Below are 27,242 nucleotides of genomic sequence, written 5' to 3'. Positions count from 1 at the left end.
CAAACGTGACACAGTTGGTCACTGGGTGACTGGGATTCATAATCAGAAAAGTGGGTGGAGCCTACAACAGCCAATCAACATTCAACTATTGATTTCCAAGGGGAATATCGAAACTGCTGCTACTCCTACACTGTTAATGGCAGAGGCCTCAAACCTGCTACAGTTGGTCATTAAGTGACGGGGTTCAAATTTACTAAAGAGACAGAGCCACAAACAACCAATCCAATTTATTTGCTGGATAAACTGCTTCCATTCACACATTTTTGATGCCAGGAACCGAAAAGCTCACAAACTTGGTTATTTGAGTGACTGTGTTTCAAGGTTACAAAAAGTGAGTGGAGTCCAAATCAAAAGCAAATGTCCCTGGGAAAATGTAAACCCTTCACCGTTAATGGCAGGGTTCTCAAACTTTGCACAGTTGGTTACTGGGATTAATATTCAGAAAAGTGGGTGGAGCCTAAAAAGCCAATCGAAATGTGCCTGTTGATTTTCAAGGGGAATATTTAAATTGCTGTCATTTTACACTGTTAATGGCACAAGCCAAAAACCTGGTACAGTTGGTCATTGGGTCACTAGGGTTCAAATACAGAAAAAGGGTCGGAGCCAAAAACAGACAATCATATTTGTTTCATTTCACTGGGAAAATATAAATTATTGATGCCAAGAACCCCAAAGCTCACAAACTAGGTCACTGAGTAATTTAGTAACTGTGTGTTAGGGTTAGAAAAAGTGGGCAGAGCCAACAGCAGCCAAATTCATACCCAGGCAACGCTGGGTCATCAGCTAGTATTCTATATTGTTGAAAACCATGTTCAGTTCTAGGGAGCTTACCAATCACTGACAAAGATTGTGGCCCTTATTCAATTCACTTTTTCTCCTAAGTTTTCACACCTACTCAATAAAATGCCTTTTGAGCTGCCAGCAGGCAAGAAGACATGTATTGAATTAGGCCCTTGTATGTATTCCCAAGGAACAAACTGACAGCTTCCTCCTGACTGCTCGGGCCATGTTCATAGTAGTGCAGCATAACGGCTGCTTTGTAACACAGCTTGCCACACGGCAATGCACCGCCTATAGTACTACCGTTCACAGAGCGGTGGGTGTGTGGCAGTACAGCGGCGTGTGATATGGTAAATCACCGTATGCAGTGCGTTACTGCAAAATGCATCTGCTAACAGCTACAGGGAAACACACTTTTCATTGACTGTATGCTTCACTGTACGCAAGGAAACGTGGATGTAACGTGAAGTACGACTTATATTACAGGGAATACAATGTAATGTTCCACTGTGAATGTGGCCTTAGTCCTATTACAGCTGTGGCTTCCAGCAGTTGAGAGAGACTGATGGAGATTCATGCTACGTTGCTCTATCAGGTCAGCTGACCTGGTCTGTACAATATATGTTCGAACTGGATTCCTGGTAATCTGTTGCTGGTACACAGTCTCTGCAGCAGGTTATTTGGTGGGAGGCATCCATGTAATTAAGGCACCAGGAATTTTGGATGCAGGGCAAAGCTATTGCTGGTGGCCAAATTACACTGTTTTTATAGTAATTTAGGCTCCGTCTTTTGATCACACACAAATTACTACCGGAGTGCCGCTATAGCTGTAATTCACATTACATAGCCTAGCCTCAAGGACATGAATGTTCTTCCTGAACGACAGGTCGTATGAGAGATGTGTGATGTGTAAATCTACCTATAGCTGTTACAGATATCTGTGAATGTATGAATCTAAAGCTACGTACACACATGTAAGAATTTTCACCCATTGGGGATCGAGAAACGATCCCTTGGGCAACAATTCAGGAACTTTAACAATGCCCAAGAAATATCGATTGGCGACCACTGTACACACAATGATCATTGATTAAAACGGACGACTGTTATCGCATGTGTGTACATAGCTTAACATAGACTGGTCCAGTTGACCTGACAGAGGCACACAGTGTGTCAGGCTTGGTTACCACTACAGCGAAAAAACTGACTTTTTTTCTTTGTCCGTTTTACCACATTAGAACAGTTTTTTTTTTTTTTTATAAAAAGGATCTGTTCAAGCTTGTCTGTTTGCAATGGATCTGTTGCATTAAATGGACAGCACTTTTGTGCTGTCCGCAATTTTTCCAGGGAGCAGATGCATTTCCTATATAGCCTATGGTTGAAACTCATCTGCCCCAGGCACCAGCCAGACCACAATGGACTATCGGAGTGGACACTACAATGTCTGCTCCCGCTGGCCAATTGAGGTCCAGCTCTAGTGGGAACCTAGCCATGCGCCTCTCCTGCCCCCAGAGTCCGACTGTGATGGGATCAAACAGTCTATTGTGTAAGGAAGTGACTGGGCCTCCAACTGGATTTATGCAATATAAGCTTTCTTTTATTCAAGTACCATAGCAAAAAGTAAACAACGTTTCGACCAATGGGCTTTTCTCATGTGCTAACTTGACAAAGGCCCTTTGGAGGAAACATGCACTTTTTGCTATGGTACTTGAAGAAAGGAAAGCATATATTGCATAAATCCAGGTGGAGACCCAGTCATCTACCTTTAGGTGCCCATACATGGTACAATAAAAATGTTCGATTTTCCCGTTTTTTTTTTTTTTACCAAAATGATCGAATCGAATGAAAGTTGAAAAGAATCTTTTCTTTCGATCAAGAAAAACGAACGATTATCATTTTTTTTCTATAAAAATCCGATCGGACATGTTGGAAAAAAATCTTTATATTCGATCTAACAGAATAATCTAACTAAATTATCTAATCGGGAAAAAAAAAATTATACCATGTATGGGCACCTTTACATTGCAGTGCACTTTCACACCTTTGGTGGATCTGGGTTTCAACTAGTTAACTCCCTGGTGACTGAATTAAAGGGGAACTGAAGTAAGAGGTATACGGAGGCTGTCATATTTATTTCCTTTTAATCAATACCAGTTGCCTGGCAGCCCTGCTGATCCTCTGCCTCTAATACTATTAGCCATAGCCCCAGAACAAGCATTCAGCAGATCAGGTGTTTCAGACTTTAAAGCCAGATCTGACAAGGCTAGCTGCATGCTTGTTTCTGGTGTTGTTCAGATACTACTGCAGAGAAATAGACCAGCAGGGCTGCCAGGCAACTGGTATTGATTAAAAGGAAATAAATATGTCAGCCTCCGTATAACTCTTACTTTTAGCTCCCCTTTAATAGCAGTGTGAGCAGTGGGACTGCCTATTTTGTTTGAATCAAATAGTCAATCAAACAGAGGCAGCTGTCGGTAAAGGCACCCACTATACAATCTTGACTGCATAAACTTACCACTTCTGTGTAATATAAGGGACTACCCTAAAGTATCCATTTTATTCTATTCACTCTGTACAAATTTACCAAATCTTTGTAGTAGAAGGATAAACAATCAAGATTGTATCATTAGTGGGCCTTTAGTTCCTTGGGAATATTTCAGAAATTTCTCAAGGATTGGTAAGCCTCCTAGGAGGATTGAACATTGTTTTGCAACAATATTAAATATTAGGAGACAGACATTGAAGGTTTCATCTAACTTCAGGATAAACAGTAAGAGTACTAGAAAACAATCAATTGATGGCTCATGGCAACTGCACTGAGGTTTGATTGATTTTCAATAGATTCCCTGCTGTACTCTATTGCAAATTGATATACTCTGTGGAGTAGTAATCGATTCCTTTCAGAGAGAAATCTATAATTTTGCCACATTGAATGGCAATCTGTAAGTGTATTGGCCAGCCTAAAGGGGCCCATACCCTGGTCGATTTCAGGCATCGATCGATTCTGTGGAATCAATCGGAAATTAATTCTATCAAATCTACCGATCGATTTGCGGCAGATTTCAATCGATTTGATCTATCTGACAGGATGAAAAATATAGGTCAATCTGCTGCTGGAAACAGATTGATGGCCCATAGATTTGCATTGGATCTAATGATCCAATAATGAATTTAACCACTTGATGACCCAGCCTTTACCCCCCCTTAAGGACCAGCGCTATTTTTTGTGATCTGTGCTGGGTGGGCTCTGCAGCCCCCAGCACAGATCAGCTGGCATGCAGAGCGATCAGATCGCCCCCCTTTATTCCCCCCCTATGGGGATGATGTGCAGGGGGGGTATGATCGCTCCTCCTGGCTGGCATGTTGCGGGGGGGGGGGGGGGGCACCTCAAAGCTTCCCTCCGGCGAAATTCCCCTCCTCCCTCTCACCCCTGGTGATCGGGACTGCACAGGACGCTATCCGTCCTGTGCAGCCAGTGACATGCTGTCCACTGTCACGTGGCGGCGATCCCCGGCCGCTGATTGGCCGGGGATCGCTGATCTGCCTTACGGCGCTGCTGCGCAGCAGCGCCGTACAAAGTAAACAAAGGAGACGAATGTCTCCTACGTTTACATTTAGTCTGCGAGCCGCAATCAGCGGTTTGCAGGCTATTCACGGAGACCCGCTCCGTGATCTAAAAGGAAACGGCCGCTCACGCGAGCGGCCTTTCCTGATTAATTAGGGAGGCACCTGGCGACGCAGATCTGCGTCGCTGGTCCTCCAGCTACCACTTTGCCGCCACACAGTATGAGTGTGCGGTCGGCAAGTGGTTAAATTGATTTCCAATAGATTTCATTCTGAAATCTATTGGAAATCTGGTCCAACTGTGTGGGACACATCAGATTCCTGTCAGATTCGAATTGACAGGTATTTGATGTTCGAATCTGCTGCAAATCTATAAGTGTATGGCCACCTTTACTATCCTACTACGTAGGTTTACAGTTCATTCAATGATGGCAAGTCGATTTGTTCCACAGCGCTTTACAGAGTATATATAGTTTTGTCACTTAGCTGTCCCTCAGAGGAGCTCACAATCTAATCCCTAACATAGTTATATGTATGGTGTAGTGTATGTATCGCAGTCTGGGGCTAATCCAATTAACTTATCTGTATGTTTTTGGGATGTGGGAGGAAACCGGAGTGCTCGGAGGAAACCCACACAGACACGGGGAGACCATACAAACTCCTTGCAGATGTTGACCTGGCTGGGATTTGAACCGGGGATCCAGAGCTGCAAGGCGAGAGCGCTAACCACTAAGCCACTGTGCTGCCCATGCTGTTTCAGAGATAGCAAAGCCAATCATGTTTACAGAAGAGCTAGGGATCTCATGTTGGAGTGCAGCACTTGCACTCATGATGCCTTTCATTGAAGCCAGAAAGTTCTATTTAGCTGTCATCCTTCCACAGAGCATTCTTCCAGTAATCTAACGCCTGGTACACACCATGCAAGTTCCTGTCAGGTAGACAGGTCGAATTGATTATTTCAGACAGGTCTGGTCTGATTTCTGAATTTTTTTTCTGATCACATCTATACAAAATCGATAAAAAACAGATTGGAAATGATACCGACATGTCTGTCTGACGGGAAAGTGCATGGTGTGTACCAGGTATTATCCATATTATTTTCAACTGTAGAAAGCCAACAATGTTGTTTTATTCGATAGTGGCAGTTTTTACCTTTTCATTGCACATTATTGATGTTCAGTCTTCTGGTGGCAAGCTCATAAACTCACATTTTCCATTGCAAGAGAGGCCTTAAATTCCTTAGGCCCTGTTCACAGTAGCCAGTTGTATTTCAGAATAATTCTGCATGTCAGCTCACTGACCATACAATTCTATGGGGCTGTTCACAGAACTGCTCTGTAATTGATCACGTTATTCTAATGTCCAGTCTCCATTGCAGTTCACAGTCATTATAACGTGTGTAATTCAACTAACCACTGTGAACCTGGCATTAGCCTCCTCGTGTACAACATGCCATGCTTATTATTTTTGTTTGACAACTATTCCTGGGGTAGGTAATGATGGTGCTGAATTGCCTTCATTTGCACACTATCTGTCAATGGAATAGTGGACTTCCAATCCTGAAGCAAACCTGAACTGAAAATTAAAAGCCAAAATAAACATACACACATCATATTTACCTCCCGTGTAGTCTACTCGTCAATCACTCCTCCCGGTTTGTTCGCTGACAGAGAATGGAATTCTCTGTCCTCCATTTTGAAAATGGCCATTACCCCATAACAGCTTCCTGGTCAGCACACTGTTAAACTGTAATATCGCCCACTTGTAGGGAAACATAGAAATTACCTTGCTCATCAGTTGTCCTGATATTTCAGTTCTGACAAAATCTTGTCAGAAATGGAATGAATTGTTGTTAGAAGAAAATGGTGAGCTACTGCGAGGAACTGGCGGCAAGATAAGTATTTAATATTCATTTGCGGGTATATCGTGTTCATTTTAAATAAATTTACTTGGTTCAGGTTCACTTTAACTAGTTCACCACTAAGGAGTTTTTCCCTTTCTGTCCAGAGCAATTTTCACATTTCAGCGCTCCTCCCTTTCATTCGCCAATAACTTTATTACAACCAAATTAAATTATCTATTTCTTGGGGTTTTTTTGCCACCAATTAGGCTTTCTTTGGATGGTACATTTTGCTAAGAATTGTTTTATTCTACAAACTACATTTTAATGAGAATAATAAGAAAATTGAAAGAAATTCATAATTTCTCAGTTTTCGACCATTATAGTTTTAAAATAAATGTGCTACTGTGGATAAAACTCACGTTATTTGCCCATTTGTCCCGGTTATTACAATGTTTAAATTATGTTCCTAGTACAATGTATGGCAATAATATTTTATTTGGAAATAAAGGTGTATTTTTTCAGTTTCGTGTCCATCACTAATTACAAGCTCATATTTGCAAAATAAAAGCAACATACCCTCATGACATACACATTAAAAAAAAGTTGAGTCCCTAATGTATGTATTTTTTTTAATGTCACTTTTTTTTATACAAGTGTTTTATTTTTTGTAACTATGGGGGAGGTATAAGGGTTTAGGCTCGGTGCACACTTGTGCAGTTGCAGATCGGATCCATTTCAAACTGATCAGTTTTTCTAAAAACTGGTACAGAACTAATCAGCTTTTCAAAAGGTTGTCCTTTTCTAGCATACATTTCCAGTCCGTTTAAACATATGCCCTTTCTTCATGTGTGTCTCTATTGGATAAGAGATGATGTTGAGGGTAGGAGCAGGCAGTAGGCAATCCGTTTTTGCCTCTGTTTTGTGTGCAAAAGTTCTCTGGGTAGAGGGAGACCCGTTTTTGTGTAGCCTTTCACTACCCCTCCTTGTATCCGGGCTCCGTGAAAAACCTGCAAATCAGGATTCTCCGTTCAGTTTTTCAAACGGATCCTGCATTGGCCACTACTTTAAACATTGATATCAGTGGCTCCAGTTTTGATCCGGGCCAAAAAGCAGAGTCACGGATACGTTTCTTTAAACAAGTGTGAACCAACCTTTAATTAATGGGAGCTTTTATGTACTTTATTTAATTTTATGTATAGGTGTCATTTTACTATTTGCCCACTAGATGTGTCTCCCCCCCCCCCCCACCCAGAAGTAATACATCTGTGTTTACTTTCACTTTATCAATGATGCCGGTAATCATTGATCACAGCTGGCACTTTGATCGGTGAATGGGAACTGTTTTTCCATTCACTAATTAGTGTACTAATGGGCGGAGACTGCACCTGGCAGGCGACCGTGGCGAGGTACATATATCTACGTTCCTAGGACTAGGACTTAAGATGAAGTCATGTAGCTATACTGCACGCAGGATAACAGCTAGTTAAAGAGGACCTGAACTCTTGCACAGGCACATTTAAGGAGTTTAGCCTTAATCCCCCCCTCATCTATGACTGATCACAACTGTAATTTGATCTCTTAGCTGTGTCAGCCTTGGCAGAGCAGATAATTTGAAAACACAGGCTGTTAACCCTATGTCTGCTTCCATGAAAGCAGGAAGTAGACACACTGCAGCTGTATTGCAGAATTTGTATCAGCTGTAACAAAGGTGTTTTTCTTTCAAGGTGGTTATGCGGTTGCTTATCTTGTAGAGAACAGAGAATTTCAAGTACAGAAGTGCTTCAATTTGGAATGCTAATGTAGATTACTTAATGCACCTGTGACGAGGGGGGAGGTTAACTTACCCAGAAGTCTGGGGATCCTATGTGTGTCACCATTGTAATATGCGTCCTATGGGACGCGTTCCACCACTCACTATCGCACGTCCACATCCTCCTTCTGGCGGAAGAACGAAGTGCGGTAGTGAGTGGTGGAACCCGTCCCATACATATGCTGAGAAAAATTATCTAGTATTTTAGAGTGATTTATTTTATTTGTTTCTTGAATGTAAAACAATGAATGAAATCACTTTTTAAGTCATAAATGAAATTCAAGAGTTCAAAGAGTTGTATGCACTGTTGTGTTTTCGAATGATCTAGCTTTTGAGAACATTAGTAAATTGGGCCCAATACATAGTGCCTAGCACCAACCAACTTATCAGATTCAGGTACTGAATCCACAATGGAGGCATAGAGGCAGGAATGCAGACTGTTTTTCTCAGGCTCAACACAAAAAAAAGCTTACAGCAGTGGGGGAAAACAAAAGTCTGACAGCTGTTTCGCAGGGACTAGCCCTGCTTCATCAGACAGGGTGTTTTAGCAGCTGTGCCTATCTCCTTCTTCTCTTTTGATTGAAATTGTGGACTTCTATTGGAGCACGCTGCAGGTAAGCCTAGTGTGGCAGCATCCACCCCCTGCTGCATTTTGTGCTTTCTTCTCTCCACCTTTGCATTGACTGTTTGTTTTTCTCAGGCACTTTAATAAAGAAGGCCCTTTGTGAACGTAGTAAAAAGTTCAGTGGCTGTAGTAGTAGCCAGCAACAACCTATCTAGAAATATCTGTAAACACCTTTTTGTGGTTGTTGCGGGTTGTACTTTGCAGGCTTTATTATATTGCTTAAGATGTTTTATGGTCACACAGTATGTGGCTCAAAGTAAGCAAAAGTCAGCATGAGAATTGACCAACGTTATTGGGCCAGTCCACCCAAAAGTGATATTTCAGTTACAAGTGCGCTTGGCTTTATCCTCTGTTCCCACTCATGTTGCATCCCCCCTACTCCTACTGAAATCCACCATGTGATAATAAACGATAATTCAAAAATAAATAGTGTGTCCTCCCAAAGCCATGGCAGTAAAGCACAGCTGGAATATTATGCGCAAAGATCCCATTGCTCTAGTCAGTCTGCAAGCTCCAGAAGAAATTAATTTGTATCTTAACTCTTCAGCATCCAACATTTTTTGGTGAATTTACACTTTAAATATGGAATAAGAAAAAACCTAAGAGATGGGGCTAGACAGCTCCAATGTGGTGTCTCATTTGATATACACAAATCCAGGATTGTCACAGTCTTCTGTTATACAATTAGATCGTAGCTTGCAATAAAGTTTAAACAATACACTGGAGAGGCTCACATTTGCCTTAATAATCTGCTCATTTATCAACAAAGATTTACATCTGGCAATGTGTCCTGTAAAATAAATAAGAACTCTGAAAGTGTAGTATCAGAAAAGCTACACTCCATCAAGGAAATGCAATAAAAGCATCTTACAGCACCATGTCTCTCAGATGCACCAGCATAGGAAGCATTATACACAGTGCAGCCATTCATGCCACCATGTACCATGTCTCTGATGGGTGATCTCAAGCAGGACTTCGTTCTGTACCCTCATGAGGGTCCTTATCAACTGTTCATCATGTGCTGGAACCTAGGGAGGTGAAGCAGATAGTTTAGTGTTATCACAAAAACTGCACTTCTACCACAAATAAGCAAAAGAAAGTTTGGTACAAAGTTCAGAAAAGCTATCTGATTTTTATTTGGATGTTAATGGAACAGCTGATGCCCTTTACAATTCTTCTTCCTGCCACTGCCCGATGAAGCAGACATGATCTCTGCAAAACTTATTGTTTACAGTGCTTATTAAGCATTGAAAAATGTACTATATTATACATTTGTTCCTTATTTCAAGTAGTAAGTAATTACCCACACACCAAATGCGTTTTTTTTTACCGCTACTGTAACGCGATGCAACAGTCCCAAAAAAGTCGCATGCAGTGCAATGCACAGTTGATCACATTGCCACAGTTTTGTGGCAATTTCCCCTCTATATATGCGCAAGTGGCTCTTAAAGGGTGCAAGCTTCACAAAAGGAGCATGCACACGGATTAAAAGTCACAATATTTTCAGCAGAAAAGTCACTATCATTTTAAGTGGAAACACAGAAAATCTACCCTTCAGAAATACTTTCAACTGCAGGTTGAAGCACCGGTGGTGATGTTGCGCACCCCCTGGCTGCCGCAGTGCATGCCGGGAGTTGTAGTTTATTCATGTGATTACATACTTAGTAAACCTGGCAGCATACACTCCAGTGCCTGGGAGACACACAACATCAATGCGGGTACTTTAACCTCCACTCCTAGAGACAGAGAAGATGGAGGCCTTCATATAGATAGTAGCCCTCCCCCCACCCCCTCCCAATAATTGCACACCACCCATCCCAAAAGCATTAAAGGGGAACTGAAGTAAGAGGTATACGGAGGCTGCCATATTTATTTCCTTTTAACCTCCTTGGCGGTAACCCCGTGTGTGACACGGGGTAAGCCGCCGGAGGGTGCCGCTCAGGCCCTGCTGGGCCGATTTTAATAATTTTTTTTTTGCTGGACGCAGCTAGCACTTTGCTAGCTGCGCCAGCACTCTGATCGCCGCCGGCCCCTGCCCGATCGCCGCTATTTGCTGCGGCGCGGGCCCCCCCCCCCTCCAGACCCCAGCGCTGCCTGGCCAATCAGTGCCAGGCAGCGCCGAGGGGTGGCCCGGGACTCCCAATGACGTCCCGACGTCAGTGACGTCGGTGACGTCATCCCGCCCCGTCGCCATGGCGACGGGGGAAGCCCTCCAGGAAATCCCGTTCTATGAACGGGATTTCCTGATCGGAGATCGCCGAAGGCGATCGAAGCGGGCGGGGGGGTGCCGCTCAGCAGCGGCTATCATGTAGCGAGCCCTCGGCTCGCTACATGATTAAAAAAAAATTTTTTTTTAAAAAAACTGCTGCGCTCCCTCCTGGCGGTATTTTTCATACCGCCAAGGAGGTTAATCAATACCAGTTGCCTGGCAGCCCTGCTGGTCTATTTCTCTGCAGTAGTATCTGAATAACACCAGAAACAAGCATGCAGCTAGTCTTGTCAGATCTGACTTTAAAGTCTGAAACACCTGATCTGCTGCATGCTTGTTCAGGGGCTATGGCTAATAGTATTAGAGGCAGAGGATCAGCAGGGCTGCCAGGCAACTGGTACTGCTTAAAAGGAAATAAACATGGCAGCCTGCATATACCCCTCTCTTCAGTTCCCCTTTAACTACTTTGGCCTCCTGGACGTACTAGCTACGCCCAGGAGGCCATGTGCGCACTCCCGGCCGCGGATCGTTAGCCCTCGAATCAGTGAATCGGGCTATGGTGCCCGATCACTGATTCCTCTCCCCCGCAGAAAAAGCGACAGCTTCTCTCAGAAGCTGTGCTTTTTCAGAAGCTGTGCTTTTTCAGGCCGTTGCGTCCCCCATACGCCCCTCTAAGCGTGTGTTACGCTTAGAGTGACGTCATGTAAACAAACTCATGGCCGCCATCTTGTGGCCAAATGCAAAACGGAAAAAATGCACCTTTATTTCCAAATAAAATATTGTCGCCATACATTGTTATAGGGACATAATTTTAACGATGTAATAACCGGGACATATGGGCAAATACAATACGTGAGTTTTAATTATGGAGGCATGCATTATTTTAAAACTATAATGGCTGAAAACTGAGAAATAATGATTTTTTTCAGTTTTTCTCTTATTCTTCCTGTTAAAATGCATTTACAGTAAAGTGGCTCTTAGCAAAATGTACCACCCAAAGAAAGCCTAATTGGTGGTGGAAAAAACAAGATATAGATCAGTTCATTCTGATAAGTAGTGATAAAGTTATAGGCTAATGAATGGGAGGTGAACATTGCTCGGATGCATAAAGTGAAAACGACTGAAGGCTGAAGTGGTTAATGAACCTCAAGTTCATTGACATTAACTTATGAGTACTCAGATTCCTATAGCCTCCCTTGCGGTATGGACAAGCCTAGCTCATCCAGGGAAAAATAGCTGAAACGGTATGGACGAGTCAGGCTCATCCAGCAGTATTAAGGCAGGTTCCGTTTTTCGTATGTATTATTTATATGCACATTTCTGCATGCTCTGGAAGCCTACATATGAAATTTTGCACACAACAGCAAAATTTAATGAGGAAAAAAATGTGAAAAACTGCCAAAAAGCCAAAGAGTGGGGAAATAGTGGCCTGACAGAAAGGGAAAATTAAATTTCTCTTTGACATGAATTTATGTTTAAAACTTGTATTATACTCATACTAATCCCTTGCTGGACACATTTTGGTAAGTTACAGGCAGAAACTTCATGAAAATGAATTGAACCACTTTTTGCACAGAAATCCAGCAGAAATTGAATGCCAGGGAGGTTAAAAAAAGGAACTGCTGTTCAAGTGTGTAGATATTATTCTAAAGGCGCCCACTAATTAGACAATCCTGATTGTACAATCTTAATCCAAATCTATGTGGTAGAAGAGTCAACTGAGTGAATATACTTTGGATACTTTAGATAGTCCCTCATTTTACATAGAAGCGGTAAAGGTGCCCATATGTTATAACCCAATTGACCATTCAATTCAAGGACATGATGTCGGGCATTCACACCAAATATAGTTCAATCTATAGTTCAATCTTTGTCTCATCAGAACAGAGAATTCTATTTCCCATGGTCTGAGAGTACTTCAGGTGCCTTTTAGCAAACTCCAGGTGGGCTGCCATGTGCCTTTTAATAAGGAATGGATTCCGCCTGGTCACTGTACGATACAGGCCCGGTTGGTGGATTGCTGTAGAAATGGTTGTCCTTCTGGAAGGTTCTCCTCTTTCCACAAAGGACCTCTGGAGCTCTGACAGAGTGACCATCAGGTACTTGGTCACCTCCCTGACTAAGGAACTTCTCCCTCGCTCAGTTTGGATAGCTGGCCCGCTCTAGGAAGCGTCATGGTTATTTTGAACTACTTCTACTTACGGATGGTGGAGGCCACTGGGCTTATTGGAAGCAGACCTTTTTCTGTAACCTTCCCCAAATTTGTGTCTCGAGACAATTCTGTCTCAGAGGTCTACAGACAATTCCTTTGACTTCATGCTTGGTTTGTGCTCTAACATGAACTGTCAACTGTGTGACCTTATATGGATAGGTGTGTGCCTTTCCAAATCATGTCCAATCAACTGAATTTACCACAGGTGGACTCCAATTAATCTGCAAAACATCTCAAGGATGATCAGGGTCAACAGGATACACCTGAGCTTTCTCAATTTTTTTTTATTTTTAATATATTTGCAAAAATCTCAAGTAAAATGTTTTCACATTGTCATGGGGTGTAGTGTGTAGAATTGAGGAGAAAATAAATGAACTCATTTTGGAATAAGGCTGTAATGTAACATAAAATATGAAAAAGTGATGCACTATGAATGCTTTCCGGATGCACTGTATCAGCAAAATGTTATGTACAGCCCTGGCAGAAAGTTCTGAGAATGGCATTTTTTTTTCACCAAGTTTGCGGTTTCAGTTTTTATGTAGGAAGTTTGCATCCAGAACATGATGAAGAGCGATCATACTAATTGAAAATTCCTTCTTTGCAATGAAAATGAATTTAATTTCCGCTTGCATTTCAACCCTGCCTCAAAAGGCCCTGTTGATATCATTTCAGTAATCTTCTTAAAGTGAATGGGAACCGCATTTAAAAAAATGAGACAGATACTTACCCAAGGAGAGGGAAGGCTCTGGGTCCTATAGAGCCTTCCCGCTCCTCTCCTGGGCCCCTCGTTCCAGTGCTGGTTCGCCCGGTAGCAGTATTTGACTAATTTAGTCAAATATTGCTTTACCCGGCCGAAGAAGGCTTCAGAAGTCTTCAGGAAGCCCGAGTGCTCCTGAAGAAGGGCAACCCTGTACTGCACCTGCGCAAGAATGCTCTCTTGCACGCTCACGCCTGTGCAGTATGGAGCCGCACGTCTTTGGGAGAACATGGCTCCCGAAGACTTCCAAATACCCTTTCGGTGGGGGATTAAAACGGAGGGGGGAGCCAGCACAGGATAGAGAGCACCAAGAGAGGAGACAGAAGGCTCTATATTACCCAGAGCCTTCCCTCTCCTTAGGTAAGTATTTGCTTCATTTTTTTTTTTTTAATGCGGTTCCCATTCACTTTAACACAGATGAGAGTGTTTACAAGCACAAGGCTGGAGATGATTCTCATGCCGATTGATTGATTTAGAGTAGCAGACTGGATGTTTTAAAAGGAGGTTGATGCTTGAAATCATTCTTCTTCCTCTGTTAACCATGGTTACTGGCAAGGAATGAAACACATGCAGTCATGATTGCATTACATAAAAAGGCAAGAATATTGCTATAATGGTGGCCACTAATGATCCAATCTTCTTCATCCAATCTTACCATTTCTATGTAATATAAGGAAACTACCTAAAATATCCATTCAGTATATTACACTCAATGTGCCCTTATACTACACAGATTTGGTAAAATTGGATGAAAAATATTGAATCATTAGTGGCCACCATAAGATTACACCTAAACCAATCATTAATCAGATTATCAAGAACTTCAAAGAAAGCAGTTCAATTGTTTTGAAGAAAGCTTCAGGATGTCCAAGAAAGTCCAGCAAGCGCCAGGACCGTCTCCTAAAGATGGTTCAGCTGCAGGATTGGGGTGCCACCAGTGCAGAGCTTGCTCAGGAATGGCAGCAGGCAGGTGTAAGTGCATCTGCATACACAGTGAGGCAAAGACTTGTGGCGGATGGCCTGGTGTCAAGAAGGGCAGCAAAGAAGACACTTCTCTCCAAGAAAAACATCAGGGACAGGCTGATATTCTGCAAAAAGTACAGGGATTGGACTGCTGAGGAATGGGGTAAAGTAATTTTCTCTGATGAAGCTCCTATCTAAATGTTTGGGGCATCTGGCAAAATGATTGTCTGGCTCTAGCATCAGTCCTGTCTCATGCCAACAGTAAAGCATCATGAGACATTCATGCGTGGGGGCTTCTCATCCAAGGGAGTGGGCTCACTCACAATTTTGCCTAAAACCCAGCTATGAAAAAATGGTACCAAAACATACAGCAACTTCTTCCAACCATCCAAGAACAGTTTGGTGAAGAACAATACATTTCCAGCATGGATCCATGGTCAGGAAACTCCCAATACCATAATCCAATAGAGAACTTGTGGTCAATCCTCAAGAGGTGGGTGGACAAACAAAAACCCATACTTTCTGACAAACTCCATGCATTCTTTACAGTAAGAGTTGTCAAAATGTGTTATATTTTACCACAGGAAGTAGTTATGACAAATTCTATATCTGCATTTAAAGGGAAGGTTCAGGGAAACCTGTAAAAAAATAAAAATCAATTTCCACTTACCTGGGGCTTCCTCCAGCCCGTGGCAGGCAGGAGGTGCCCTCGCCGCCGCTCCAGAGGCTTCCGGTCGTCTCCGGTGGCGCGCCCGACCTGGCCAGGCCGGCTGCCAGGTCGGGCTCTTCTGCGCTCCAAGGCCCGGAACTTCTGCGTCCCACGCCGGCGCTCTGACGTCATCGGACGTCCTCCGGGCTCTACTGCGCATGCGCAGAACTACTGCGCATGCGCAGTAGAGCCCGGAGGACGTCCGATGACGTCAGAGCGCCGGCGTGGGACGCAGAAGTTCCGGGCCTTGGAGCGCAGAAGAGCCCGACCTGGCAGCCGGCCTGGCCGGGCGCGCCACCGGAGACCACCGGGAGCCTGCGGAGCGGCGGCGAGGGCACCTCCTGCCTGCCACGGGCTGGAGGAAGCCCTAGGTAAGTGGAAATTGATTTTTATTTTTTACCCACCCTCCCTGAACCTTCCCTTTAAAAGAGGTTTGGATGCTTTCCTTGCATTGAAGGAAATTATTGGCTCGAATTACTAGTTAATTCCCAGCACAGTTAATTCAGGAATTTCATCTGACTGCCATCTGGAGTCGGGGAGGAATTTTTACCCCTTAAAGGTTAATTGGCCTAAGCCTCTTAGGGTTTTTGCCTTCCAAAACTGGTTCATGTGAGGGTGTAGGAGAGAAATGTACCTATTGCTTCTTTATTTATTTGTTTATTTTCCGGGTTGGACTTGATGGACGAATGTTGTTAAACAAACTATGTAACATTGATTATGAAAGAATGAGTTGCAATCGGTCAGGATTTGACCCAGAAGCTGATTGACAGCATGCCAGGGCGAACTGCAGAGGTCTGGAAAAAGAAGATCCAACACTGCAAATATTGACTCTACACAAACTTGAGGTAAATCACAAATAAAACCATTTGAAACGTATGAAATGCTTGTAATTATACCTCAATACAGCACAGGAGCAACTGACAAAAAGAACACTGAAGCAACAAACCTTGTGAAACCAGTATCTGTACCATTCTCAAAACTTTTGGCCATGACTGCACATACTGTATCTCTGGCAGTCTAGTGGTCCCCCTCCCCTTTTATATACATGATCCCCTGCAGTCCAGTGATCTCCCTGCAGAGACTTTCCTGATTAATAACGTTTTTATTTATTTTTTTAGTACTGATCCTTATAAAATAAACTTCTAAAACACTGTACATTTTCTCTCAATATTTTTGCATACAGTAACCTCTTGCTTTTTCTCCTAGCCCCCTGCCTGAACTACCTTGGATTACTAGATGTCATATACAACAAATATTGCTGGAAAGATACATTGTGCGCTGTCTTGAAATCATATGTATTATGACTGTAATTTATTAAAGTGACATTTTCTTGTACAGGGATTAAACAGCAAATTCTCCAGATTTGAATACGCTAACAAAATAATAAACATTTAATTTCTTTGTACTTGAAAACCAAAACTATAAATACATCAGCAAAGAGAAATTTTATTTACGCCCTCTTTTTGCAGGACATGGCCTGGCTTCAGAAGTATAATTTAAGGCATCAGCGTGTCCCTTCCTGGATCGGGTAGGGTAGCGATATGGTGTAGGTGATGGAGACAGGGTGGCAGATGAAGCCACAAAAGGACTTCCAAGTAATGTTTCCTCTTGGGATGCTGGCAATGCTCCTTGAGGCATTTCAAGAACTTCTCTTTGGCTGGCGTTATGCTGGATCGCAAAGATCTGCAAACTAGTGGCCAGATTTGCAATGCTAGTGTTCATTTGACACAGCAAATGGTTTCTGTCCAACTCCACCTTCAGCATTTTTCGAAACACAGAATTGTTTCTGTGAATACCCACAGTCAACTGGCACAAGTCTAGATGCAAAGTGTTCATTTTGTGAATGATGCCATTCTTTAAAGCCTCTTGGGTGTCAGTGAAGTTCTTGAGATGCTCCTCGAAAGTCCATACAGTTGGGTCATCTAATGGCAAGTCCCGGGCCTTGTTCTCAGAAGGTGAAATAGCTGGAATAGTGACCTTTTGAGAATAGTTTCTCTGCTCTGGTTCCAATATCTGGTTATGTATCTCTTGCAGTTTGCTGGATAAACCTCTAGTGTAGGACTGCTCGGTCTGTGTACAGCAGTCCCTTGCAGATGTCAAAGGCTGCTGGAGGCATATTGGTAAAATCTCATACTTTGACTCACATAATTCTTCCGCTTCATAGTGCAACTCCTGACAGCATGAAAACCCTAGAACAGTAATGTGAGATATTAAAACCGTGCAGCATTGTGTGCAACAGAGAAAGCATGCTTTTACACACATGGGTAATACGGCTTAGCCAGGATTAAGCCTTATAATGTGTATACATTTAAAAAAAAAACTACCATTGCATACTTATACTAAAATCAAGGTTTTTCAAATTGTGGTCAGTATTTCACATTATAGTCTATGGCAGCTGCCAAATGGTGGTGCCCTTTGTCTCAGAGATTTCTGGTGTCTGGTGTCTCAGAGATTTCCCTGTAGTAGTGTGTATTTCTAATCCTCCCACAATGTTGAGATTTCATTGTAGTAGTTTCCGTCTTTCAACAGAGATTTCCCTGCAGTAGTTTGTGTTTTTGCCCTTCTGACAATGTTGAGTTTTCCTTGTAGTGGCCTGAGCCTCTACTCCTATAACACTGATTTCCTTGCAGTATCTGCCCCTCCCATAACAGTGAAATTTCCCTAAAGAACAGTGGTGAGATTTCTTCATGCTAATTGGTCTCCTCCCTCTTACGAGGCATAAGTCCCGTACATATGCTAGATAAAACTCAACGAGGCGGCCGATAACCACTGCTTCAGTCTAGAGTCCGACGTGTATAGGAGCCCTGTCCCATCTCGTCCACTTGATGGCCAGGAGGTCATAAGGCTTATGAAGAAGGTGTCACTCAGTTTTACACCAAAAGTAACATGCTTTACTAACACCACCATTTGGTTTATAATGGCCTGGTGCAATCTGGGAGCCTGGCTACAATCTTGCATTCCCACACTAGCCAAGAGACCTAATACAAAGATATATTTCAGAATGATGCAGTTGAATATGGACTACATACAATTACAAAGCAGTAACAGGATATTACTAGCCCTTAATCAATGGTTACTCCATCATTACTACAGTGTAATCTCTTTATAGTAAACTCCAAGGGACCAGGAAAAGTTACATAGTTACATAGTTATTTGGGTTGAAAAAAGACATACGTCCATCAAGTTCAACCAGAGAACAAAGTACACCACCAGCCTGCTCCCTAATATAGCCCTGTTGATCTACAGGAAGGTGAAAGCCACTGGGACTCTGCCAGTTGAAAGAGAGTCACAAAAGATAAGATAAAGGGGTTTATCTAGAACGGAACTTAATTTCCTTATGACCAGAGGATGCATGCCATCCGGGCCAGGTGCCTTGTCTATTTTTAATTTATTGAGTCTTGCCTTCACTTCTTGCTGCGATAAGTATTTAATATTACAATTGGAAGATTGAGACTCTTCTGCATCTGTAATTTGCAACAGTGATTTTTCCCTTGTGAAGACAGAAGCAAAGAAAGCATTTAATAACTCTGCCTTACCTTGGTCATCCACCATTGAGTTCCCACCCTCATCCTTTAGGAGTCCAATACAGTCAACCTTTCTTTTTTTAGAGTTGATGTACTTGTAAAACTTCTTTGGGTTAGATTTGATATCCCTAGCGATTTGATTTTCAGCTTCAATCTTTGCCTGCCTAATTTATTTTTTACAACTTTTATTGCACTCCTTATAATTGCTTAATGCAGCCTCTGTTCCCTCCCGTTTTAGGACCTTATAGGCATTCTTTTTCCCCTTCATTTTATCTCTAACCTTTCTATTCATCCATAGAGGCCTTTTTTATTCCTAGACGTTTTGTTTCCCATATGGGATATACCTACTACAATATTGATTAAGAATACGTTTTAAAAGCTTGCCATTTCCCTTCAGTGTCCTCCCCTTGTAGTACATTATCCCAGTTCACCAAACTTAGTGCCTGCCTGAATTGATTGAACTTTGCTTTTCTAAAATTCATAGTTTTAGTGGTTCCGCTTCCCCGCGGCCTATCAGTCACCAGATCAAAAGTTATCATGTTGTGATCACTATTTCCCAAATGTTCTTGAACCTGCACATTTGATACATTATCTGGTCTATTTGAAATGAAATCAAATCCAGTAATGCATTCCCCCTAGTTGGTTCCGTTCCCATTTGAGTCCGGTAACTGTCCTGTAGTGATGCCAGAAATCTGCTGCTTTTACCAGAATGGGTTTACTGAAGTTTACTATATCAGAAATTGTCCTAGAAATGGCCCAGCATGCCCTGATACATCCTCTGCAGCAAAGCACCAATTCTGTCCTCCCATTGGAGGTACAGTACAAGCACTTGCACATTTGGTGAACTACAAGGTTAAGTATACCTTAGGGCTGCATAGTCAGGCTGGACAAATCGCTGGTACAGTATCCAGGGCTCCTTTAAAATTTAAGCAGTCTCTGAACAGAGACAGCCACTCGCATCCTGTGACACTTGAGCCATACATGAAGCCTCTCTTCAAAATGCAGCCAGTCATGATAAGTCACTTGCATCTGTAATGAGAGTAGCTCCTATACTTCCGGGGGCGGGACCTAGAACTCTACTATCGACTCTTCTTAGTTTTGCAGTGATTAGGCCCGCTCTGATCTGCACTATAAGTGAAAGTAGCCTGTACTGCGCTCCACACGCTACCAGGAGCATCATCGCTAACAAGGGAAGAGATACTCCTAGGAGGACTGCGACAATACTTTTATTGGTGATTGTAAAGTGGAAGTGGTAACGCTGCATCCTCTTGTTTACGTTCACACTATTCCTCATTTTCCCCAGGTTGGTTATTTGTACAGTACTGTATATCCAGCGACGGGGCCATTCTTCTTGTCTTACAAATATTATCAGGCATCCACTGACTTGCAACCAGCCTAAAGAGAGCAGCTGACCATGACATATGCGCTGCCCACTTTTCAATATATCCAGAGTCAGTGTCACGTAGGGTCCAAAAAACATGTTTACTATAACAGAAGTTTTGTTATATCAGAGCTTACTATACCAAGCGTTGCTCCCATAGATTTATAATGGAGATTGACTGGAGCCTGGACAGGTAGTTTACTATACCCAAATGTTTACTATACGAAAGTTTATTATAATAAGATTGTACTGTATTTTTTATTTATACAGCACCATCATTCATACTATGGAACGGCACAGCATGAAAAGGACAAAAACTAGGTACAATAAATTCATACTTTGTGTATGCACAGTAAAACTGGAACCTTTAGAAGCTGAAGTACAAAACTCCATATGTAGCTAGCACATGATATGAAAACATCCAGAAATAGAGGTACATATTGATTTGAATGAAATGATTCCACAAAAATGAGAAACACTGAAGCCCCATACACACGCTCAACAGCAGCTTTTTATGCAGCACAATTATCAAACAACTTTTGTTGTGAAACAAGTTGAACAACCAAAAAAAAAAAGTTGCTTGCTATTGTTTACAAAACTGATAAGATTGATGTCTTAACAGTTGTGTGAACAATTGCAAGCAACTTTTTTTTTGGGTTGTTCAACTTGTTTCACAACAAAAGTTTGAGAATTGTGCTGCATAAAAGACTGCTGTTGAGCGTGCATATGGGGCTTAAGAGGAGGGGGAGGGGGGGGGGGGAAGAGACCCTACTCTTGAGAGCTTACAATCTAGACGGAAGAAGGGTAGAGACATGATATAAGGTGGTGAAGTAGTTAGTGGTTGAAGCAGAGGGTCTTTGATGGAAACATACTCCATCAATGGTTAAACACTTAAAACAGGAAACAAGGAACGGTAAAAAGCAGCAAAAGTTTTATGTGTTTACATCCAAAGAATAATAATACATTCATGCCATTAGTCTTGGAGATCCAAATCACAGAGGAGAAGGAGTACTGAAAAGTCTGAGAAGACAGAACCATAATCTGCTCATGTTCCAGATCCCACAAGGTGATGTGAGTTCCTCCACTTCCTATTAACTATTTCATGTTTTCATTTAGATTAGAACAAAGATCATCTCTTTCCTTGCTGGGTTTCTTCAGGAATCCAGGCATGTCGCCAAGAATTTCACATCCAAGGTCATGGAAATGTTGCTCTTGTAATAACTTCTCTCTCATCCAACACTTCTGGCTTGTTCAAGCTCTGCAACTTTCTTTTCTTTCTCTCCATGAGCATTTTTTTCTCTCCTGACTGAAGTGTTTAAGCATTATTTACTAGATAAGAATCAGAATTTATTTTGCCAAGTACAACGGTGGATTGTACCCGGAATTGGTTTTGGCGCATACAGGGTCGTTGGTGAAAAACAAGAAAATAGCACGGTTAAGCATGGTACATACGTAGACGTGGGACAAGCATACATAGGACAACATTACAGTTTGTGCGTACATTTAGGCAGAGCGTCGTATACAATTAAGCATGGTACATACGTATAAACAAAAGCAAAAACAAAGCAAGAACAGAGCATTACAGCATACACATACAGTTAACATAAAACAAACTGAGCATTACAGCATACCTGTACAATTAACGTAATACACACATAGCATAGCAAGACATACACTGATAGCGGGAACAGAAAAGAGTGGGACTGGAGGAGCAGCCTGAGAGCTGATATGAGCGCTGCCATTTTCGGCACTGGACGCTACACAGCGACGCGCTCCCAACTAGACAGGTGCTACCGATTGTCCGCGAAAAGTAGAGAGGATGCTGGAGAGGATGCTGGGGGGGGGGGGGGATCATGATGGAGGCGGCCAGCAGGGATACTGGGCAGCAGTGGTGGACGTGGGGCCACCCAGGCTGGGCAGCAGTGGTGGACATGAGGCCAGGGGGCACCCCGGCTGGGCCGCAGGTTAGGCCTCCTGCACACATGGAGTGGCGGTGGGTGAGGGGGCTGGCTCAGGGCAGCAGCAGAAAAAGCCCGAACAGCTGATCAGCTGTCGGCCCTCAGGCGGTTTGTGCAGCCGGGCGCACCGCTGGAGGCCCGCATGGCGTTGTCCCCTGTGTGTGCGGAGGATGGTGGCCTCTCCCTAGGAGCCAAACCTGGTCGTCGGGCCTCAAATCAAATGCAGTGTGGGGTTGGTGGCTCGGCACGGATGGTGTCCCTGATGGTCCGGGGGCAGTGGCGGCAGATCAGCAGAGGTCCGTTTTTTATTAATTTTTCCCTTACCCAGGCAGTGGTGTTGAAATTGCAGCAGTGCGGGGCAGGCGGTCTCCGGGTCCTCGGATAGCAGCTGCAATCCCTCTGGTTGCCCCGGCAGCAGTGTTGTGGCTGCCCCACGTGGTGTCCAGCGGGACTCTGTACTGAGGCGATGTGCGGCCAGCAGGGGTAGAGATGTGCGGTGGCGGAGGGGCTGGCTCGAGAGTCGCACGGCGAGCAGCAAGTCAGGCAGCGAGCAGTGTGAACGAGTGCCCGCTGTCGGCCCGCTGCAAGCAGGCTTCCTGGGCTAGTGTGGTGGGCTGCATGGTGACATCCTCCGTGGCCGGGACCTATGCAGGACTGGAGCCTCTCCGTTGGGAGGCGTCCCAGTTCCCGAGCTGCGGTGCTGTGGTTGGACCAGCGTGGGTGGCAGCGCTGATGGTCTGGAGGCAGCGGCGGAGGATCGGCTGGTCCAGGTCCCCTCTCCATGCCTGCGCTCTGCACGTGGCCCCAAGCAGCTGATTCCATCGCCGACCCGCATACAGCGACGCGTGGCTGGAGCAGTGCCAGACCAGCGTGCCCATGTCCTCCGCATCCCTCCCCAGCGTGGAGAGAAGCTCAGAGGTGAGTGGAGGGAGAGATTACATCTAAAAAGTAAAAAAAGACCGGAGCCCTGTGGCCGAGGCGTCCGAGTCCGGCGCCATCTTGGAACAAAGATGGTCAGGTTGTTTCCAGACATTTACTGAGGCTACACGAACCGGTGTTCAGATTGCTTGGTAGTTCTATATTGGGATTAAACTAAAGAAAGAAGTGAAGAGAAGAGCAGGGTACTGGCCACAATAATTGAATGGTTTCAAAAACATATGTAAATCACTGCAGAGCACAACTGACCATAAAATCTACTGACAGCACTAGAAGAAAAAACGCGTGCACACACAAACACACACCCCTACCTGCCCTTAACTAGCTATATAATATGGCTGTGTTAATAGCTTCCTTAGCACTGTGCAAGGTACAAAATCCATACATCAATGTGGAGCATAGTTACATGAGCACTTCAACACACTGTACAATCAGGACAACCAGTGACACAAGTACAGATACATCCAAATGATGTGTAGTTTGAAAAACATACCAGATACTGATAGATGTTCATTTGATAAAATGCACAGAAACAGGAAACACATAGGGTAGATTCCTGCCCTTGTGAGCTTACAATCTAAGGATTGTGGGTGGAGACACTGGGGAAATGGACAAGGGGTGAACTAGCAGATGAGGCACTGAGCTTTAAAATTCTAGCTATAGCAAAGTATAAGCTTGTCTGAATAGGTGTGTATTAAGGGTACGTTAAAAAATGTCCAGGCTTGGAGCATGATGGATAGCCTGTTGGAGAAAGTTCTAAAGGAAAGGTGGCAATAGATGGTATTTTGCAGCATTAGAATTAAGTCTACGCGGCTCAGTAGATATTTGGTGTCCGCTCTGTGTAATTAAGAACTACTGAGCCAGATTTATCAAAGCATTACTGACAGTTGTTTCTTCTTAAAGAGAATCTGTATTGTTAAAATCGCACAAAAGTAAACATACCAGTGTGTTAGGGGACATCTCCTATTACCCTCTGTCACAATTTCGCCGCTCTCCGCCGCATTAAAAGTAGTCAAAAACAGTTTTAAAAAGTTTGTTTATAAACAAACAAAATGGCCACCAAAACAGGAAGTAGATTAATGTACAATATGTCCACACATAGAAAATACATCCATACACAATCAGGCTGTATACAGCCTTCCTTTTGAATCTCAAAAGATCATTTGTGTGTTTACCTTCTGTCCCCTTCTTCTCTCATGCACTGAACATTACAGGCTTCCTGCAGACAGCTCTGCCTGTGCCTGTGTTTGTAATTCCTCAGTATGTGTCAGCCAGCTACTTTCACAGCCTAACAGAGGAGGATTTTTATCCAGCTCTCTTCTATCACTGATAAGATAGCAGAGAAGCTGCTGGCTTATGTAAATAAAACACACACTGGAGTGTGCATAGAGGAACAGACCAGCACGGAAGAGTTGGCAGCCTTCCAGACACAGGCCGACAAGTCTGACAGGGGAAAGATACATTGATTTATTACAGAGACCGTGATAGTACAAAGTGCTGCAGTGAGCCAGAACAGATTAGAATAGGTTTAGGAACTTGTAGGATGGTAGAAAAAACGTTGTAATTTTTGTTACAGAGTTACTTTAAGCAGTTCTAATCAGCAGAGGGACAGTTCTGCATGATAATAAAAAAACTTCTTAAATCCTGCCTAATAGCGGCAGTTTAGCGTGAATTTCTAGAGCTGCACTACAGTTAAGAACAGTGAAAATCCGTCCCTACACTGTAGTAGATTAAGAAGTGCTTAATAGCAGTTCTACAGATAGTGCAGCAGTGCAGGCTAGGCATGATTTGTAAAGGGCTCCTCCCCCCTGCTGAATTCCTCACTCAGAGCCTGCCAGTATCAATACAGCTGATGTGTTGGTTACCTCAGCTACAGCTCTTTTCCTCACACACTGCACTGTCTGAGAGACCTTCCTAACTCCCCCTATTTTACAACAGTTTTAGAAGGAAACTGCACTATCTAGTCATTTCTTAAGATGTCTGAGACAGTTCTGCACGGTTTTCTAAAAACCTACCAATATTTTGTCTCAGACACTGTTAAAAAATGTCCCGTGTTTAGAATGAAACAGTCTGAAAATACTAGACAGATCTTCCTAGAGTCCACTCTACAGATCTCCAGCCATGGAACAGCAAAAAGGAATATATGTCATACAGTTTAGCTATTTTACTTATCCTGGGAGAAGATGCTCATTGCACTACTGCAGAGGACTATTGCTGGATAGTATACTGGTTAAGGGCTCTGCCTCTGACAAAAGAGACCAGGGTCCAAATCCCAGCTCTTCCTGTTAGTGTTCATGGGGATGTTTAAGTCACTCATAATAAAATACATTTCAGTAGACAGGAACTGTAGAAGCAATGTACAAAAATGATCCAAGAAGCAGGACTCAGAGGTCAGTTGACCACTGCAATTTGCGGGTGGCTAAGGGTTGTGCTTTTTTTTTTCTCAAACTCAGCTTTCGCATGGTACCCAACTAAGTTACAACAGTATTCATAGGTGCCCTCTTGTGTTGGGGAGTATTTGCATCATAGTTTGAAGAAAAACATTATCGCATCAATCTATAATTTTCATAAGCATTAATATACAGCCAGAAAAAAAAACAAGACACAGAAAATAAAAAAAACAAATAAACAAGGCAAATAGAATGACAACATAAAGCTACTCAAATTGAGAAACATCTACACTCATTCTCTCACACAACTGTCCATGTTCTGAGAAATTAGCTTTGAGTCTTAATCCCATTTTTGTTCCTCTTACTTTTCATCCTCCCTTCCTTTATTGAGAATGCTGGAATTTTTCATTAGATTGATGTAACTCTATATCTTGAGTATAAATTTTATCTTCGGCTTCTAGGAAACTATACACCTCCCATGCCCATTCCGTTATGGAGGGTGAGCTAGGCGATTTCCAATACTTTAATATCAATTACTTTGCTACAAAGATACTGTATTTGATTAAATTATGTAAGTCACTCTCTCTCTCTCCATATCCCTGAATGACCTAGTAGGACAAGAAAAAGGGTCTATTCTACAGCCAAGTCCATTCTCTCTTTTGTAAAAGAGTTAAATCTGCCTACAGAAAGACTTGATCGACCTGCGCCTCCACCACACTTCACTTCTTCTTCCTGACATTTCCAGCATACTTTTGACATAGCATGGGTCCCCCTCTTGACTCTGGTAGGGTAAAAATACCACGTAGAGACTAATTTGTATTGCATTATTTGATACTGCCTGCTTTGAATACTCCAAATACTATTAAAAACGCCCTGCCATGAAAATAAACCTGGTAGGGGACCCAGGTCGGTTTCCCATTTTTTACAAAAGATTGGAAAATTTGCTTTAGTAATTTCCCCCGAAAAGCAATACATTTTTGAAAGTAGTTTGGGCAGCCTGCTAGATTATAAAATTTAGTAAATTCTCTTTCCATCTAATTTTACTTCTTTAGAATTTACTTTATTAATGTTGCTTTGAATTTGGGGCTTGAACCAGACTGTGCTATTACATAATAATAGTTTTGCTGAATGTCAATGTCAACTCAGGCTGTTGGACTAAAGCTAGTTAATAGACTGTCCTGGAGGGAAATCAGGGTTGTTACATAGTGAGATTATGGGGGAAGAGCCTGTAGAACGCTGCCAGGTTTCTAGGACCTCACCTACTGGGAATACACCATGAGTTTTTTCGGCAGACAGATGGCTCGATAGATAATTTCCGACAGGTCCAATCTGATTTCGTCATTTTTCTTATCTATTTTCTCATAGAAGTGAATGGAAATCGATCGGGAAAACAATCGGAAAATCGATTGGAACGTAAATCTGCCAAAAAAACTCATAGTGTATTCCCAGCATAATAGCTGGGCAAATAAAAGGATGTGAAATGGCAGAGGCTTCGAATGTTGCCTATATGCCAAGAGAACACAATGTGAGGATCAAAATAACTCAGGTAGCTGGCCAGACTTTTGCCGAGTCATTAAGTGA

General features: G+C 42.9%; 1 protein-coding gene across 8 annotated transcripts in view; it reads right to left on the bottom strand.

Annotated features, from left to right (window-relative positions):
* Positions 1–7,484: 7,484 nt before the first annotated feature.
* Positions 7,485–27,242, bottom strand: part of FAM118B (family with sequence similarity 118 member B) — a 167,643-nt gene continuing 147,885 nt past the window's right edge. For 5 of the 8 annotated variants that reach the window (XM_068240307.1, XM_068240309.1, XM_068240312.1 and 2 more), the window contains one exon: positions 16,769–17,661. In XM_068240307.1, coding sequence (XP_068096408.1) covers positions 16,919–17,661 — 743 coding nt within the window. In that variant the 3' untranslated portion in view covers positions 16,769–16,918. Of the gene's footprint in view, positions 9,651–16,768; positions 17,662–27,242 lie in introns of those variants that run through there. The other 3 variants (XM_068240314.1, XM_068240313.1, XR_011022084.1) reach the window with 2 other exon arrangements.

Source organism: Hyperolius riggenbachi, chromosome 6 (genome assembly GCF_040937935.1).
Source record: "Hyperolius riggenbachi isolate aHypRig1 chromosome 6, aHypRig1.pri, whole genome shotgun sequence".
In the NCBI taxonomy this organism is placed as follows: domain Eukaryota; kingdom Metazoa; phylum Chordata; class Amphibia; order Anura; family Hyperoliidae; genus Hyperolius; species Hyperolius riggenbachi.
This window is presented reverse-complemented; position numbering and strand designations above follow the sequence as displayed.